Raw genomic sequence first — 21,330 nt, 5'->3', positions numbered from 1 at the left:
TAAAACAGAAATTAAAAAAAAGTAATTATGACCAATGGAAAATAGTTTCATTATTGTATTTAAAACATAATTTGGTTTGATCATTGATTGTTAAATGATTATGATAACTTACAAGGCATTTAAACTGCACTGCACTTTTAAAAAATATTTTAATGTACATCATAAATACAAAACTTTTGTTTGTGATGAATTGATGATGAAAATTATTTATAACTACTGAATTTTAAATAATAAACTAAATTAAATATATAAATGCAGTTTAACTTCCTAATAATATCTTCAGAATCACTGAAGATGGCTGCAAAAGCAATTGTAAACTTTATGAAGCAAGTTTTAAAGGTTCTGTATTTAATAAATTGGCTTGGTTTTAAGAGTTTGTAGTTTTAAAAACTAATCGTAAAACATCCCATATTTCAATGAAATAATTTTAAATCAATAAAACAAAATAAATGATTTCTTTTTTATTTAACAGAAACTTATATTCATGCCAAAATCAGATAATAGTGGACTCATTCTAGATAATATTCTTTTTTTAATACATTTTTATATTTTTTAAAAATATTTCACAATATTAACATCAAATACTGAAACCATTTTTCTTTAAATTTAGCTTAGCTTTATGAAGATCGTGAATGAATTATTAATACTAAGTAAAATGTAAACAATATAATTTTATATTTCAAAATACAAATGTTTTTATAATTCAGTATAAACACTACAACAGAAAATTATTATTTAAAAAATAAAACACTATATTAATTATAAATAACCATTTATTTGATTGTGCAGTTGATACACATATAACCATGTAATTAATTGTACTCTTAATTCAATACAATACTACATATTAAAATTAGTTTGAGAATTAACAAAACAAAATTTTTCTTAAAAATTTGTAATTTAGTTACATTACAACCTTGATTAATTTAATTTACACCTTAATTTGATTTGATACACCTTTATAGAATTAATCAATAGGTTTTCATTTTATTGTACTTGAAAATTTAAAAACTGTATAAAAAATCCATTAAAAAGTTTTAAAATCCATAAAAGATTTTATCACAGATAATTTTGAGTACAGTAAACCCTTCAGTACAGTAAACCCTTTATCAGTAAATCTGTAGCAAATGGTGGAATCTGTTTATACCCAGTGATTCAAGAGAAAGGGGAAATAATTTGAGAACCAATTCTAGAGCTTGAAATAAGGAAAAAAGTTTATGCAAACATACCCGAAAACACTGTTATTGAGTTAGGGCTAGCTAAAAATTTTATCTGGATTCAGTTCCCGCAGTGAAATGAAGTTGTACTAAAATTTTTTAGACATTATTTAAGGACAAAACTTTATTATTTCTTATGTTTTTAGACCTGAAAAATTGAATAAATGTAGTTTTCATGATTTGGTTTTGTAATTTTGTTTTGAAGTACAAAACTTTCTTAAATGACTAATAAATGCATAAATTTTATTATCAAACCTTGTAAAGAATTTAATTTAATAAAATCTATGAAAGATCAACAAAAAAAATAATCAGCTATTATTAAAAACAAAATTTAACAGAAAAATGTTGTACCTATTAATAGTACAATAAATCTTTGAAAAATTAGGCTGAGAACACTTAATTTGAATACCACTCATTGTATAAATGAGTATAACAGATATTTTTATCTGTAAACATAATTTATTTTCTCATTTTAATAAAGAGACTTTTGAATCAATAATAAATGTATTATTGTTTTTAGATAAGATTTTGTAGTTTATTCCTTTATCTAATATATGCTTTACAATTAAAAAACCAAAATCACTTTAAAATTTACAAAAAAACAGAAAATAATTGGAAAATCATTACAAATGTAGAAACACATGTATGTATTTGCTGTACATAGCAGCAGAAGGAAAGTATTCAACCACATGAACATGTACGTAGTATGTCTTAATTTACATATAACTACAGCAAAAATGTACTAAATTTATTACAGTTAGTTTTTACTTTTCTTTACTTTGATTCTTATGGAGTGTTGATTTATTTATTCATATAATAAAATATGAAACCAGCGTTACTTTGCTCACATCTTATACCCAAATTATTATTAATCATATATAATAACTGATCTTACTTATAAATTTATTATTACTTTTTAATGCAAATTTTTTCTCACGGGACTACTAAAATCTGTCACATTACTCTTAGGGTGTGTATAGAGAAATATAGCCTAAAACTGGTAAAAATATGGTTTTATTACAAAAATATAGTTAGCCAACACTCAAGCAGGCTATCTCTACAAAATTGGTAATTTTAAGGAGTCACTGGCCAAAGTCTGATAAGAACTATAACTGAGCTAACAGTCCAAAGTGAGATAGTAAAATCACCTGACAAATAATACAAGGGATGTTCAATAATTAACAAGAAATTGATGTTGCAAAAAAACGGTTTAATCAATGACAATGAAACTTTTTGAGGGTCAAGTTTGCAACCTTGGGAACACATTTAATCAGTTGTTCAATCATAATTAATCTAAACATAACCTCTTTTGTAGATTTCACAATGTCAGTTCCACTTGAAACATGTAGACAGAAATTTATTCAAGAATGTTGAAACAGTATGGAGAAAGTGTTTAAACCGCAGTAACATATACGAGTGGGTGGGACAGATTAATTCAGGCAGAACAAGTGTGACTGATCTCCATCTCTCTGAAAGCCCAGTTGAAGTTTGAACTACTGTGCTGCAAAATCGCATAAATTATCTTAGGCAAGTCAAAATTTCCCAAACTCCTTGTTTATGTAATATTAGTGTTGGAACCGGGCATTCAATCGATCATTCATGATGTGCTGAATTATTGTACAAAATGTGTTCGAGATGGGTTGAAAGACAGTCAAGCCCGTAAAAACAACTGAATTCGCATCACCAAGACCAAATTTTAGTGACTACTTAGAAGAACAACATAATGTGAACAGTGAGTACTATTCTAACATGCTCAACAGAAAGTGAGACCTGCAATAAGGTGAATACATCAGGGTGAAAACATCAAGGTGTGATTTTCTTGCATGACAATGGGTGCCCCCAGATTGATCAGAGAACAGGAGAAACACTCAAAAAGTTGGGTTAGGTGTTGCCATATCCTCCTTTTACAGCCCAGACCTTGCCCTGTCCAATTTTCATTTGTTCAGCCCGTCAAAGACTTTTACGCAGCAAGAATTTTGACGACAACAAAGTAGTCAAAAAAGCAGTACACAAATGGTTCAAACAGTGCTGTAGGAATTAGAAAGCTCACAGAATGGTGGGACAATTATCCAAATGTTGCTGGAGACTATGTTGAAATGTAGTATAAGTTTCATTGTCATTAAATAAATTATTTTTTCTCTACATCAATTTGTCTTGTTAATTACTGAACATCTCTCGTAAATAAAAACTAAGCTATTATAAGGAACTCTTGTAATAATTTTTCTTATCTACTCTGAAGTTAAATAGGCTTTAAGTATCACAACAAAAGTCTGCATGAGAGTAATTTTGGGAAAAGCAATATATATTTATTAATATTACAGAATTACTGACATTCTAAACAGATTAAAAGTGTTTTAGCCTACAAAGGATTTTAAAAGATATTAATCTATACATACCCTGTATTAAATTATATTTCAGTAAAAATTCTGTAATATATTTATTCAGGACCGCACAACAAGCTTCATGATTGAAAAATTAATCTTCTCAACTCATAAAAAAATTCACAAACAGCCATGACTACTGCTTTTCTTTTGAATATTATATCAACAAACCACACGCCCATTCATTTCAGCCATTCAGAAAATAAATAAAGTTAAGTTTTTAATTTTACAGTGAAAGCTAAGATTTTAATAATGACAATTTAAATTTTTGTTGATGCTAATTATAGTATAAATTATCACTAGTATGGTTTAGATTTACTGTAAAAAAAAGCCAGTTCAACAATTCAATCTTTTCCATGTACACTTTTAAACAAAAAATAATTTAGGCAATTATTGTGTATTCTAAGGATATGGTATACTCTTTAATACTTAAAAACAGTATGTTAACTTTTACATATATCAAAACATTTTATAATAAAAGCAGGTTAGATTTTCTTATGTTAGATTTTCATTTATATATACCATAAAATTTATACTGTTAATTGTTATTAATATCTTTTAAAAAAAAAAATCATATTTCATAAAAATCAAGTTTTGATCCAAATTTGAAAAATATTTGTAAAGAATCAAGGGTTTGTTGTGTTTTTTTTGGGTTGAGCAAATCTGTGTCAACACTTCACAGCTGCGTATGAAAACTCTGGGTATAGTAAAATGTATTTTTACTAATACAAGGGAATAATTGTTAGAATTAGATTCCCCAAAATTAATTATGCAATAAAATAATCTTAGAAAAGAAACAAGCACCCGTTTTCTGCAGAATTATAAAATAAAACTAGATAACCTAACTATTAACCTAAGTAGATATTGAACCTAAATATATTTAACGCTTAATAAATGTATCTCTTGATAAATATAATAAAAGCTCAGCACAAAATAAAAGAAAAATAACAACACTTCTGATCCAATTATGAAGCATCAATGTGAAATGTAGATCACAGCAACTTAACATATTGTACTTTATTTATCATAAACATCTAGCGAGAAAATCTACTGCAGTCTTTCATACAGTAGTATATAAAATAAAGTTGAAAAAAATATGACAGAAAAACTAAGCTACCACCACCGAAAGGGTTATACTATAACTCTGAGTTATGAGTAGTAACCTAGTTTTGCGCATATGTGACAGTGAAATTTGTAAATATGGGTTTACTGTACAAGTATTATTATAATTTAATTTTTATTACATTAAAAGAATATAAAATTTATATACGATAATTTTTTTTATCAAAAGTTATTTCTTTTTAAATGTTTCATCCAAAGTTAATTTCTTCTTTTAAAAAGCCACTTCATTCAAAAAAAAAAAAATTATTTAAAAATAACACATTGTTAATTTGTTAGAATTCAAACCAGTTTAGCTTAATCTTTTACTTAATCGCTTATAAAGAGAAATAATTATTACATAATGTAGTTTTAACATTATATTAATTTAATATTATTTTATACTATAAATCAGTTATTTATAGCATGCACTCACCTCTTACTGTAGTACAGTTGCAGCATGCGAATGAACAAACGACACAAACAAATGACATACAACAAATGTAGCATGCAGCACAGCCTGTCATGTCATACTGAACTGGCTTCGTCTTGACGAGCCTTGTTAGTCAAAATTATAAATTGGTAAAATAATCGGTAAAAATTAAAAAAAAAGCTTAATAATTTACGATAAAATTAAAAAAAAAACTATGTCAAAATAAATTTTAAAACATACAGTAAGCAAAAATAAAAAAAAAAAAAAAAGTCGGTATATAAATAAACACACATAGCAATTAGCAAATCATGCGAATTCAGAACAAAATTATTCAAAACAATAACATTGTGATTTACAATAAAAATTATATCAAAATGAGTAAAAAAAATAAAAAATTACAGTAAATTGCAACTTACACTTGCACATGAATAAAACTAGGTATTTTATTAGAACATTAAGTTTGATTAATTTTGGAACTATATGGTATTTCTTACGACTGCTGATATCTAGTGCTACTTCCTTGATTCAGAGTCCACAGGCAAATATGTCTAACTTGTTTGTGTAATAAATGTACCTACCACAAGTGGTAGTTAGGGGACAGTATAAAGAAGCCATTACTGTTAAAATATTAACTGGTTTGGCTGGGCCTCAATTATTACCAAACTCCTCCATGAGAAGGCTAATATATATTAACAATCTCTACCACTTTTCAGACAATAAGGTTATACTGATCTTTGTAAGAAGTTTTCACCTGAAGGTTTCCCTCTTTATATGCTTAATACTCACATGCCAATAAAAGACTGATCAACCAAATTGTATGACTGTTCTAATTATTATACGATTTCCTCTATACCCATAAGAATATTTAAACATCTTGTCAATGTGTCAAATGGTAAAATAAAGTTTTTTTACATATAAGAAATTTGTACTTTTCAACAATTGTAGATACAGCAAAAAAGTACTATAGAATGCTGGTCATTCAATATCTCAAAACAGATTGCTAATATCAAAGTCGTTCATAGAATATGTAAATCCACTATTTCATATCTTTTTCAGTGGTACAATTTTCATGTTCTTCAATCCTTTCAGTATGAAAAGTAATTATGTGTTTTAGGCTGTTGATACTCTCTGTACAATGCCCAAATATTATTGCCAGGCAGTGGCTTGTTCTTTGCTATTCCAAAGTACACTTAATTTATAATCAAATCTATATTACACATATACAAATTTATTTGAAGATATTCAACTGAATTTAATGTTAATTTACTTTTATTTCTGATCATAACTTTATTTTAGATTGTAAAATTAATTATGGGATCATGTTATTCCTAAACTTTTACCTTCTAAGAATTACAATAATGAATGTAAATTTATACTTTTTATCTAATTTTTAATTATAAAAGGCACGTGTGTATTCTCATACAAAAAATGTCTATACAAATACAACTCTGCAAAATACATCCTCAGAAATGCCATTCTATAAAGATATTACAAAATAAAGAAAATATAATTCTGAATTAAATTATTTTTCTCTTGTTTATCAAGGTAAAACACACGCACAACATACACCCACACATAAAACCCCACACATATAACACATGTCCAACATTCAGTGATAGATAAGTGTTTTTAAAATAAGGCCTGCTTTGAAGTAAAAACAAAAATGAAAATTCAACAGACATTAGTACTTACACAAAAAAACTACATTTTTTACATGGCCCTTTTTCAGGTACCACTTTTTTCTTCTTCAAAATCAACAGGTATTTGGAGGTATTTGAACAGAAATTATAAATATAATTAACTAAACTTAACACCTACGCTCACTTCGCTCACTAACATTGACTACCAAGCATAGGTTAAGTTTGGTTAATTATATTTATAATCTACATCTATAATTATAAGCAATAACATTATATTGGACCTCTCAGGTACATTTGGAAGACCCATGTTTGAATAAAATTGACGAGAAAAATAAAAAATGTACAAGACTAATCCAAGATTGATTGTTAATACGAAAAATTAGGTAACCAAATTTTTACCGAAAAATTTGGTTATTGTTATATAAATGTAAAAATTTGAGTTTTTGTTTTTACTTTTTATAAAAGTGGTACCTGCTTACAGAAAAAAGTTCCTTATTTACCACTTTTCTACTTAGCTGCCTTCGATTTCAACACATTTTTTATATCACTTCAATAGCTTCTTCATTCCCTCTTTCAGAAATTCCACCACCAGCAACTTAAATCGTAGTCATGCCATTTTTTAATTCATCATCAATAATGTCAAGATTTTGTGATGCAAGCTACTGTTTCAGGTGAAAAAAATAAAATCACTGGAAGAAAAGTCAGGGGCTATAGGGTGGATAAATGAAAATGTTCCAATTGTCTCAGAGTCTGATTTTCATATGTGGCCATACTAACAAAATCCCACAGGATAGAAATCTCTAAGATTTTAATGTCTCAAATTATATATTTAAAAAATTATGATTGCCATTGCATTCATAGTAGTTCCATGACCACTAAATTCAACAAGCAAGATATTCTTTTTGTCCCAAAAAACATTAAGCTTATTATTGAACATTCTTGTCAGAAATTCTTCAGTCGAGGAGATGACTTTAGAAATTTTTCTTTCTCATTCAAATAAGAAATCCAGGTTTCATCTTCAGCGGTAACGTGATTAAAGAATTAATCTTCTTCAATCTCATAGTGCTGAAAAAATGATGCGTTGTAGCAAGATGTTTTTCTTGTGTATGCGTTTGCTAACATCTTCAGCGCCCACCTGACACAAATTATTTTGTAACCCAATTTTTTAAGTCAAAACTTCATAAATTAAAGATTATAAAGCATCAAAAACAATTGTGACATGATAAAGCACTTCTCTAATTGTTTTGTCCACTTTTTAAATCAAATCATCTGTTATCACAGACAGTGGATGCTACATTTTTCATCACGTAAATTTGTTCTCATTTCTCAAAATGAATGGTGCCGTGCCATTGTCTTAGTTTAGGCGTCACTCGTAATATTTTACCTGAAAACATCACAAATTTTCCTGCGAATTTTGGCCGCAGAATTTTTTTGCCATCAAACCCTTCACCTTTTACTTCATCCTTGGCAGAATTACAAATTGTAGCACTCATTACAACAACAACAAAATGGCTAAACTATTATTTCTAACAGCTGACTACTGATTGAAATAACTGAATTACATAAGCACTATTTATTTACATTCATATGTAGGTGGCAAATCTAAAACAGACCTTACTTAATTTTGTATATTTCATAAAATGTTGAAAGAAAGAGTTTAAAAATGCATCATTACACGATTCTATTTGTAATGCAGACAGAAAATTTTAATATTTTTTATATATATTACACACACTAACAAAGACATATTTATATATATACGTTGGTAGCATTCATGAGCATGACACAGCTGCATCACATTTTTCATTTTTTGCATACAAGAATATTCTGTTTCATTATAATGCATGTTACAATGAAAAATATCTGCAATTTAACAGCACAAATCAAATTTTGCATTTTACTGCTTTAACAAATTTTTAACATTAATGCTGCTTTAACAAGCATGTGGAAAATTTTTAATTAATTCAACAGTTTACGATTAGTTAAGTGTTTTATTTTACTTTCTAACTTAACTTAATAGTAAATATAAGGTACTAAATAAGGAAATGGCAGCAATAGTTTTCCATCCCAATGAAGAAACCTGTTATTTTAAATGACTTTAATAAATTCTACAATGCTTACACTTATGGTGAACTAACATAAGAATTATTCCACTTATCAAAAAATTGTTATCTCAGATAGTTCATGCAAAGAAGAAAAAAAGACTCATTTATCATAGATTATACTTGTAATATTATGTGTGTGTTTTCACAAAGATTATTGTTATACAAAATTAAAACTACGTGTAACTGCAATTTCTATAACAATGTATAATCAAACAAAAAGTAATAAATATGAACATAATATAAATAATCAGATGTTACACAACAGCTGATATTATAATACGTATAAAATAATACATTTGCAACTCTGACAACATTCATCAAATTGTGGTATATTATCATATATTATAAATTGTTATAGTACCAAACCGAACACAATCAACAACCTGACAAAAACACAAATCAATTTTGTTCTCAAATCAATTTTTATACAGAAATAAGGTTCTACTTTCTGTTTTAGTAAAATTAATACTAATAAAGCCATTCAATTTTTATCAAATTTTTTTTACCAATTTTAAAGTTCAAAGTATGCATTATTATAAAAGGTTTTTTTTAATGATGAGATTTACATCTTTTTATTGCAATTTCAACAAACAATGCAATAAAGAATCCATGCATGGATTGCATGGATCCATGCAAAAAAGTCAGTAAAATATAATAATATAAACTGAGAATTAATATTCAGTAAAAATGAAAATCAATCATATAAATTAAAAACTGGAATCAACTACACAACATAGTTAACTTTGTTAATTATTTCATCAATAAAAAAATTAGCATTAATAATTATTATATTAGAAATATAATAATTACTATTTTGTGATATGATTAGTACCTACATATATACTGCATTAGAATACTTAAATTCTTGTTTTAACAAAGGGAAAAATGATGAGATTTATTGTTTATTTTAAAATGCTGTTTTAAAAAGTGTAAAAATACATTTCAGACGTAAAATGACAATTGTATGAACAACCGGTGAGCCAAATTATTATACTGTATCTATGTTGTACTATTATACTAATGTTTATATTAAAATATAGTACAGATTTACAAATTAAATACACTACTTTAGTTTCACTAAAGACACAATGAAATTGATGCCCAAAAATTAACAAAATAAAAATTAGAACACTTTCAATTATAAATTAAAAAAAAAAAACAACAGAAAATATTGAAGAAATAAACTTATACCTACAATATTTGTAGTATATCACAACTCAAGAGAATGATGCTCAAGAAAGAAATTACAGTACAAAATTAGGTTGTATGCAATAGATATTAGATGAACAATTAAAATTAGATAAAAAAAAAATAATCACAGCTGTAAAAAATGGATAAAGGGTTTAATGACATAGAAAAGAAAAAAAAGAATTAGAAGTTTCTTAAAGGAAACCATTAAAATAACCATAATAATTAAGAAGAATAAGTATTCTTATAAAAGTAAATAACTATCAAATAAAATAATAATTTTATATTTTAAGTAATGGTAAAAAGGAAGAGCAATACAATACAAACATTTCTTTTAATTTCACAATGCAATAAACTGAAAATAACAAAAAAAAATACGAAAAACAACTGCATGCATGATATTAAAATAGAGCACAATTTTCTTTATATAAATTAATAATAATGAAAAACAATTTCAAATCGATTGAAAACCTTATTATAATCAATAAAACAATCAGTTTTATTTAATTATCATAAAGGTACATCAACAACTGCAAACCTCATTAAACTCTAAACTTTGTAATCATTATAAATAAAAGAAGTCAAAAAAAGTAATTTTAAATTGAAAGACTCACCACAAACCGATTAACTTTCGGTCTAGCTTTCTCTTTGGGTTGTTCAGACTTCAAAGATTCAAAACGAGCACGCAAGGACTTTGTCGAGTCAAGACTAGCTTGGTCAGATTCTAGCATGTTAATAGCATTATTCTTTGATTGCTTCTCCGGTTCCCAGTGTTCAAACTTTTCTTTAAGTGTTTTTGCTCTTGCTGCATTTTGTGCCTAAAATAGAAAAATGAATTCAACATATTATATACGAATTAAAAATACTGATATAAATATTAAAGCAAGGTTAAATTAAATTTATTCAATAATAAATATTTATAGGTATTTGTATCAATCACATGCCACACAAAAAATTATTCTTCAATAAGAATAATATTAAGAAGCAGGTAAACACGTACACTTTAAATCTCACTTTCTATAAATTTTAATGAAATTCCAAAATTATATTTATAAACTCTAATATTTAAAAAAAACTTAAAATAACTTTAAATACTTATAAACAAGCTGAAAGTTGAGGAAGCTTAAAAATACTAATCATTAAAAAATGGCATATCCATTCCTAAGAAGAACAAGTACACCCAACATCAAAATGTCAGTGATAGTCTGCCCTTCAAATAATATTTTCTGTAATGTACACAAGTTAAATTGGTACCTCTGATTTTTTTTACATGAATTACAGCTACAAAAAGCAGATTCGATCAGCTAATATGAAACAAATTAATCAATCCCTTTATTAGGAAATAGCGTATTAAATGTATTATGTACTAAATGCTGTGCCTTATGTATAAACATGGCTTTATCCACTGACATTTTAATTTACACCCTTCAATTACAAGTAACACTCTGGTGTTGGGACCCTCACCTTGATAAATTTTTTAAACATGTCTGAATTACAAAAAAAATGAATAAACATGTTATCATAATCTAAGCCTATCTCTATCAATAAAACACTAAAAAAATTACCAAATTATAGTAATGGAACTAGAATCAAGAAAACCCCACAATGTATATAGTACATCATCCTGACATTAAAAAGTAACCTCTGCTTGTGTAGGAGAATTCATCCATGATAAAGAATCAAAATTTAATTCTGATAACTCAAAATTAAAATTAGTTCGGTTGACTGGCTTGAATAATGGTAAATTTTACTGTAACTTTAACTCTAATTTCATTATTTTTACCCTATTCAACAATTACGCCACAGCAGTCCATCATATATTTTACTAAAAGGATTAGTACATTAAGTTTTGATAAATTTCCATTGTTTTTTTTGCATTTTTCTGCCTAGTGCATCAATAATTTTTAACTTTCTACAATTCATAATCCTGTAAAGTTTTTCTATAGATTATAAATTTTTGATGAAAATAAATGAATGACTTATTTCATCAAAATGTAAATATTAACACACTATGGATCAATACAAGAATAAGAAATACCATTAGAATTTATTATTGTGCATATCATTAAAAAAATTTTGGTTTTTTTTTTTACAAAAATTTATAAATGCATGAAATAAAAATTTTATATCAGATCAAATTCCTAAATAACTGATACAAGTGAAGGTACTAATTATAAACCAAGCTTCTAATAAAAACAGAATTATAAAATAGCCAAATATAAGACGTGTAGACATATAATATAAGATGTATCAAGCATTAGGGTTTAATGGTTTTTATGTTGACATTGACTCATACCATTTTGAGAAAAGTGAATCATAAAAACTGATCTCAAAAGGCTACTGACATTTAGGCAAAGATTTCTAATCAAAGCATGCTGAATTCGAGTATTCATTTATAACATAAAGACTGATGTTAACAATTTTTTTTTATTCAAAACCTTTCCCAGAGCATATTTTTCAGAAATCCTTAGCAGTTGTATTTCTCAGAAACCAAAAAATTCTACCTAATTCCCTAACCCATGAATATATCAAACTGGGAAGTTGTATCAACTTCACGACAAAGTAAAGAAAAGACTTTTTATATCAAAACATAAAATCATAAAAATTTGTCAAATTTCTTAAGTTCAATTTTTTTAAAAAGAATCATGAATTTGTAGAATACTTTCCTCTTCCAACTAACAAAATTAACTATATGCATCTTCTTCCCACTTCAATCAATCCTCACTATTTCAGCCAAGGGTCACAGTTCAGGTTGAGTACTAGCTCAGAACTAAATTGAATAGTTATTTATTCATTTATTCCCTTATTTTCAATATATACAGAACTATTATGTAAGAAATAACTTTTCAGTACTGCCTCACTAAAAATATCTTAATTTTGTTTTTTTAGCCAAGGCTTTGCTTAGAACTTTTTTACTTGTAAAGAACAAATAGATTACTTTCCAGTTTAGACAAAATCATAAAATGTAAAGAAATCTTTCTGAATGATTTACTGATCTGAGAAACAATAAAAAACAAAAATAACTTTAAAACCCGTAACACAAGATAAAAACTGAACTTTAAAAATGAAACTATATAAATGTGTATATGTGTGTGTGTGTGTGCGCACGCACACACACAATCATTTTCTATATATCACTTTCTCTAGAAGAATTATAATGCCACACTTTCCATTTTAATAAAATAAATTTATAGCAGTCATCTAGAGCCCAATTTTTATGCAATGAGTTTATTGTTAATTTAGAGACAAAAATTTTGCATTACACACAAATTACAAAAATAAATGTAAATAAAAATAAAAGCACAAACAAACCTGTTTTAGGAATTCATCTTCAACCTTATCAGATGCACGAACAATGCCATTATCTTCCTCACTTTCCTCTTCTTCTTCTTCCTCTTCACTCTCTTCTTCCTCTTCAGTACCTGATTCTTCTTCTTTGTAATCTGGAGGTGGTGTGAATCTTTTCAGTGGTTTTGGACCTGGGAAAAAATTAAAGAAAAAAAAATCATTTTACAACAGTTTTAGTATTTCAAATTAAATATCACAAAGAAATAAATACCAACACCTACAATGATCAGAAAATAAATAGTAGATTCTCAGATCTACTTTGAAATATTTCAGAACTTTGAAATATGAGATGTTTTTTAAGTAAGGGCTGCTTTCAATTTACTGCCATTAAATGCGAAGGAAATTGATGGCGATAGTATAGCATGTTTATTTATATAAACCATCATCTGTTTGCAAAAATAGGTTAACAGTCACATTAGTTGCTGTATATAGTATGGCTGAAGTGAGTGCTACAATAAATAATCCTACAAGTTGTGAAGTGTGATTAATAATTTATCTATTAGCGAAAAACCACAATCTGCTGCCGATATTCATAGAGAAAAATTGTTATGTTTATGGACCCAGGTTATGTGCCAAGATAAAGTTCACCAATGGTGTAGTTGGTTTTGCAGAAAAAGAACGTCGTGATCGCCCAACTGTCATCACAGATTAATTGACAAAATGTGAATGCAAAAATCCATGAAAACAAAAAGCTTACCATTTCTCAATTATCGATTGAATTTCCTTTTGTTTCGAGATCAGTAACTTACAACATTTTAACTGAAAAAACTGGGTTATAGGAAGTTGTGTTCCAGTCGAGTACCAAAAATTTTGAAAAATACAAAGAAGCTGTAACTCAAAAATTTTTGAAATGCTACAAAAGTGAAGGTGATGATTTACAGAAACATGTTGTGACCAGTAACAAAACAGCAATCAATGTGATGGCAGCAATCACCATCCCCAAAGCCCAAAAAGTTTAAGCAAGAAAGTTCAATGAAAAACCTTGTGGCTATGGTTTTTTGGGACACCGAAGGATATTGCTGATTCAATTCCTAGAATGTGGAAGAATTGTTAATGCCGAAAGTACTGTGAAACTCTTACAAAACTAAGATGTTCAATTCAAAACAAAAGGCGCAAAATAAAAGTCGGTAGCAAAAATGTACTGGAATTAATGACGAATATGTAGAAAAAATATTCATATGAAAGTTTCTTTTGTTAAAAACATGCCTCATATATCTCAAAAATTATTTACTGATAAAAAGGAAATTGTCTTACCATCTGGAACTGATTCTTTAGCCTCCTCCATCTGTCTGAATATAGACAACATTTTTGATGTAGTTTGGCTTCTTTTGATCACTGAATCATCTTCAACTCTGTCATCACTTCTAATAATTGTTGGATCTCTGTAAATCTCCCTATCAGGGGATTCAGCCTGAAAAATGTATAATATATATAAATAAGTACATATCTGAAATTTATATACGTATAAATAAAACATTAACTATTTTATAATTATGTTTTTACAATAAAGAATGAAAGATTATAAAATAATATCCATACATTAAAGTAAATATCTATATAAAAAATCATTTATTTAAATTTTTTTAAATGTAATTAATCCTTAAAAAGTCACCCAAGTAGAATAACAAGTTTCTCATTAAATAAACATGGAAATTAAAATGATAAATCAAATACCAAACACTACTAATTACAAGCTATCCCTTGGATATGGTTACACCACAACAGTAACAGAGATAAAGTGTCACATTAAGTAAACATTAAATTAGTGTATTCTAATCAAGCAATGCAGCATTGCAAGACTTCACCAATCTTTATTAATAATTTATCAATGGAAGAGAATTTTTCTTAACAAAAACTTTTACCTGCAACTAAGCCTCTCTTCTGTATCATTATTTCCTAAGTATAACTAACCACCAACCATTTCACATATGAGTAATAGGGAAATAGATTCCACCAAATAAGTTAACTTAAGGTGTCAAACAAAACAAAATATATCTCTAGATATGACCAATTTAATTTAACGTATTGGTTTGTTTTAAACAGATAAGAAAAAATAACCGGCTGTTTAGTCTGGTGGTTAAACTTCTCATGCAAAATTAGCTGATTTTTTAAGTCAAGAGTTCTAAGATTTGGGTCCTTGCAAATGCAACTGCTTTTATATGAATTTGACTGCAGATACTGGTGTTCTTTGTTGGTTGAATTTCAATTAACATGTTTCAGGCGTGGTCAACCTAAGTCTGTTCCAGACTACATGTTTATCAGTACATTTACACATATTGCACTTCTGCAGCTATATCAGACCTGGCAAGCTGGTAGCAATAATTGCATTTGCCTATACACATTAGCACACACGCGAGCAAGTGTGCACACACATGCATGCACATGCATGCGCACACGCACACACACCTGGTAAAGCTGGAAAACTGGTTGTAGAAATATATAAAATCAAAAGAATTAAATATTTATCTAAATTTCTGATTATCTAATCAGAAATAACTTTAAAAATAGTAATTTATCACAACAAGAGTTTTTTATTTCAGAAATTTTTTTATTGCGTAATTTTATTTTTAAATTACAACATTTTTTGTTGTTACTTTTGTTTCCAACAATACAAAAAAATCTTGTTGATATATTCACTTTCCTTTTAAATGTGCTATAAAATTATCAGCAAGATCCACTCAAAGTTAAAAAATATATTACATTTTAAATTAAATTTTAAAAATAAAATATTTAGAACCAGAATCTTTAAAAATTCACTGGTAAAAATAAACTACTAAAACACATTAAAAAAAAAACCCCTTTTCCCATACCGGAAGGTGGATGTAGATTTCACCGGTGTGAAAAAAACTTCAAATTTACTCAATACAACAATGGTTGCATGTGAAAAAAGTTTCACTTGTTTAGTATACGACAAGTTCCATCTTCTTACAGTTCCAAGATTTTGTAAGGGTTGGTCATATCAAAAATTGTTACAGACAAGTTTTAGATAATGTTTAGAGGACTAACGACCACTTTATACTGATTCGATGCTGTGCCTATTAAGGAAGATATGATTTTTTTTGTCTTCGAAACCCCATTTTTTCCACCCCCTTGGCAAATGATTGGTGATATCAAAAGGCTTTACTTAGGTAAGTTTTAGGCCCTTATCCAAAGAATAGTAGGAACTTTAAACGAGTTTGATTTTTACTTATTAAGAAAGTTATAGCAATATTTTGTTTTTTTTTTTTTTTAAAAAAGGGCCCCCATTTCCATTGTCATGATTTGATTTTGCTCATTAACAACTCAACCAAGATTTTGGGTTGTTATATTTTATGTATCAATTTGAAAGTGGTAGAATTGGTAGAAAATTATGGCAGTTATGTATATATATAAACTTTTGAATTGACTGTGGTTTTGGGGTCTGGGGAATGTGAAACGTGAATATATATTAAATTTTCCAGAAGTTGAATCATGGTGCCCCCATTACAATAAGTTTTTCTTATGAAATATGATTTTTGAAAAAAACATTTTTCAATAATACACATTAAAATGATATTACAATGTTCATTGAATCTGATGTACCGCATACTAAAAGTAAAAATAGAATCATAAAACTATTAAGATTTAGCAGAATATTCAAATTTCTTACATTAAAGATTACTATTTTTAAAACAAATATATTCTTACACAATTCACAAAGCAAAAAATACATATTGCGTACAAAAAAAAAAGTCAACACACTAAAGTGACTTACCAAAAATTATACAATTATAACAAAATATAGGAAAACTAGGAAAAAAATAAACAGTACTTTCCAACAATACCACTAAAGTAAGAAAGATTTTGGTTAACTAGGGAAGACCACAAAAATTTTGAGTGTTAGAAGTTACAATACATAAAATCATACAGTATTATTAGAGATTTTTTTTAATAAGGATAAAAATAAAATAAAATGGCTCATTTGATCACTCATTTTAGTTAACTGCAAAAACAACATAATAATTATCCATCATCTGCTCTTTTCTACATAAAACTTTTATAAAATTAAACATTTCAGTGACAAATTATTGAGTCAATATTCATATTGTCATAACCTTACAACACAACAGAATCTTCCAAAGTTCAGGAATTGGCATATTTCTCAATTTTATTAGCCATACTGCCACAAATTGTCAAAAAATATTCTCTCATCACTTACATTCCACTATTTTTGTATTTTTATTGAAAATGCTTATCAGGACACTAAAACAACAGTATATAAAATAAAATCATAAACAATGCAAAAAAGGATTTGTTATTGTTAGTTACTCCTAAACATTTTTTTTGCTTATTTTTATGGTCGAATAACTGTCACTTGAAATACAAACAAATGTTGCTTTTTTGTCTATTTAAAAAATCACTGCACAATTTATTATTAAACTGTACCATAGAATTTAATTTATTGAATATAAATAAATTGTTTTGCATCAAAAAGTATTCAGGAATGACATGCGCTAGTTATATAGAGACTTAATTAAGATACTACTTTTAAGTAAAAAATATGTACACAGCTGACAGCAATAAATTGACCTATTGTATATGTAGTTTTAGTTTACTACATTTTCTACAGATTTGTGGAATTAGCTTAGCAAAAATTAGATAGTGTGTGAATTCTTTTCACGGACTCTTTTTTTAAAAGTAAATATTTTACTTTTAACACATTTTTTGACTACCGGTACTAAAAATATTAATTTATTTAAACCTAACAAAAATATCTGATCTTTAAAAAATAATCTGACAAAAACCAAATTTATACAGATTTTAAATTATTTTCATTTTAAAAAAGATGAATGGAAACTTATAAAAAGATCAGATGATAGATAAAATACAAATTAATAAAACACAACACAATAAGCACTCAAGAAAATACTGCAACAGCATACGATCTTAAAAACTTTATTCTTTGAATAAAGTATTTATTTATATGCTTGTAGTTTTTAGTATAAAATCAGCAAAGCACAGATACTCAAAAAATTCAAAATTGACCTTGACTTGTCCCTCTCTTGGAGGAGTAATTCTGAATGCTTTTCGTTCTTTCTCTGGTGCTTTATATGTTTCAAAGAATTTAAATTTTGATGATACATCAGCAGTTTGTACAGTAACATCTTCTAAAGTATCACTTGATCGTACAATATCTTCTGTTGATACCTGACGCTTGGCATTAGATACCTGAATACCCAATCTTTAATTTATTAATGTTTAGTAAATTTTTCTATTACTAAATATATGAAATAAAAAATTACAAAAACCAGACTATTTTTTTCAACAGTCTTCTGTTATAATTGTTAATTAGATAAATAATCAGTTCATCATGAAAACCAAGCAGACAAATGAAACTTCTAAGAATTTATATTGTATCTAGTTTAAATTTACATTACACTTTACTAATAGAGCAATTTCAATTTGCAATAGAAAATTACAAATATTTTCACAAATTCAAATATATATTGATAAACCATCAATAATTTATGAAATAATTAAATTTAAATTGGTGCAATATTTGAGGGAGTTTCAACACTAATGCTGGCTACATTTCCTTTTATATTCCAATATCTGAGCCTGAGAACATAAAATTAACTATTCTTAACACTGAATTTACTACATTAATGACTTATAATTAAAAATTAAAATTGAAGAACTTTCAACTAACAAGTTCTGTTTTATTACTGCCAAATGTTATTTATATCTGTTCTTAATATTATGTATCGCGCCTAATTCTAAATATCATTAAACAAACTGAGAATGTTAGAAATGTAAAATATTTAAAAGATTTACCAACTTTCAGTTCCCTATGATGTATGAATCACAAAAGATTCTCCTAATAAGATTATGGGTAAATAAAACAAAATAATCTAATTCATAGTTTGTTTTTTTTTTAAATTATAGAATAACCATTTTCAGCCAGTTTAATAACTACTTTTTCAACTTTCTGATGGTTAATTATTTCTTTTAATTGTTGCTCAATACAACAATGGTTGCATGTGAAAAAAGTTTCACTTGTTTAGCATATGACAAGCCCCATCTTCTTACAATTCCAAGGCTTGGTCATATCAAAAATTGTTACAGACAAGTTTTAGATAATGTTTAGAGGACTAACGCGACCACTTTATACTGATGCGATGCTGTTCCTATTAAGGGAGACTTTTTTTTTGTCTTCAAAACCCCATTAAAGTGTTTAAGATCGAAGAGGAAGAAAATGACCTACTTTCAAAAATTCATTTTTTTTAAATTATTGGTTTGAAGTTAACTTAATGCTAATTTAAGAAAATACAATACTTTCACTCACAGTAAAAAATTAATTATAAAGATTTTTACATGTATTTTTTAAATACAATTTGGTGTTCATGAAAATATTATTCTCTTAATAACATTAATATTAAAATATTTATGTTATCTTAAATCCTCTTAGACTGTTAATTCATATTTGGTAAATTAATTGGTAAATTATTTTTTTCCATAGTTTTTAAATTATTTCAAATTTGGTAAATATAAAAATACTGCACCTTTTCAACAGAACAACCGAAAACTCAAAATATAACCTACAACCAAGTTAATATACCCATCTGCTACAAAAATATTCATCTAATAACAACAGTACATCAATAAATCATTTACTTACATTTGAAAGTCTTCTAGGCCCTTCAATATTATTAACAGGTTGTGATACTGGTGAAAGGGGCATAGCTGTTTGACTTTTAGCGACATTAGCATCCATCTCCAAAAATAAACTTCTTGATTTCTTTGATATACCTAAAATAAAATTATACTAACATTTTAAACTTAAAAAAATAAAATTATATTTATTATTAAAAAAAAAGATACATAATTACGGTACAAAAATGTACAGGTAAAATACAAATTTTAGAGTACTTTAATTTTATCACACACCACCACTTATTAGTACAATAAGTTTCTATATTATTAAAAGTAAATACATATATCACACACAAGCCTTAAGTTTATGTACAGTATTAATTATTATATATAAAGTCAATACTTATAAGACTAATATTCCTCTGTACCAAACTGTGGGTTTTTGATTATAAAAAATAAAATATATATTTACATATGTTATGAATCAACATTTAGTCACATTAGCATTCAACCTGCAAGATGAATAAAATAAAAGATAAATACGGCTCTGAATATTCAATTAAGTAACAATGACGATTGTTTTACCATTCACTATTATAATTTTCAGCAAGAATATGCCTTTGAATATGGTAAATAAAATTATATGCAACTCTAAAAACAAAGATAAAAATTAAATAAGTAAATTATACTTTATTTAAAATAATATTTTAATGAAAAGATTTTTTTTAATATTGTAACACTTCATAACATTATTTTCAAATTCTCTTATTAGATTGGAAGAATTTTTTTACCTTATAAGAATTAGTATGATAATATATATACATATAAGCTTTTGAAAATTCAAAAAATTCACCATTCTGATCAATGTGCCAATTAACCACAAACAACAAAATAACAATTGTGCAACTGTGTTTGGTGGTTATTTTGTTATCTGAGATGAAATATATATATATCAATAGCGTAAGAATGAATTTAAACCCTCTGCTGGCTTGTATCAGTTCAATCCACAAGAAAATTTAACCTTAATAAAAAAAATTTAAATCTTCAAATTTCAATATAATTGTTTTTTTTCACTGAAATATATACAACTCAAGAATATTTAGTCTGATTTTAAAATTTAAAAACTTGAGTAAAAATAGTAATTTATCTTAATTTAATTTGTAGACTATAAATTTTATAAAAAAAATCTTATCAAGAGATTCAAACATTCATACACAATAAAAACATTCTTTCATTTATATCTTTCATTTAAAAATTTGATATAAATTTTTTTATTGTGTAAATTACTAAAATTTTCGTTTGTCTTGT

The 21,330-nt window shown here is 26.7% G+C and overlaps 1 protein-coding gene across 19 annotated transcripts in view; it reads right to left on the bottom strand.

The window, feature by feature from the left end:
* The window catches only part of LOC142329075 (uncharacterized), a 459,789-nt gene that overhangs the window by 18,063 nt on the left and 420,396 nt on the right, over window positions 1-21,330 (bottom strand). For 18 of the 19 annotated variants that reach the window (XM_075373397.1, XM_075373398.1, XM_075373399.1 and 15 more), the window contains 5 exons: window positions 20,048-20,178; window positions 18,415-18,597; window positions 14,665-14,821; window positions 13,375-13,541; window positions 10,677-10,880 (listed from right to left, as the gene is read on the bottom strand). In XM_075373397.1, the coding sequence (XP_075229512.1) occupies window positions 10,677-10,880; window positions 13,375-13,541; window positions 14,665-14,821; window positions 18,415-18,597; window positions 20,048-20,178 (842 nt within the window). The remainder of the gene's footprint in view (window positions 1-10,676; window positions 10,881-13,374; window positions 13,542-14,664; window positions 14,822-18,414; window positions 18,598-20,047; window positions 20,179-21,330) is intronic. The other variant, XM_075373386.1, reaches the window with a different exon arrangement.

Source organism: Lycorma delicatula, chromosome 8 (assembly GCF_047948215.1).
Source record: "Lycorma delicatula isolate Av1 chromosome 8, ASM4794821v1, whole genome shotgun sequence".
Classification (NCBI taxonomy): domain Eukaryota; kingdom Metazoa; phylum Arthropoda; class Insecta; order Hemiptera; family Fulgoridae; genus Lycorma; species Lycorma delicatula.
Note: the sequence above shows the minus strand (reverse complement) of the source record. Positions and strands in the feature narration are given on the sequence as shown.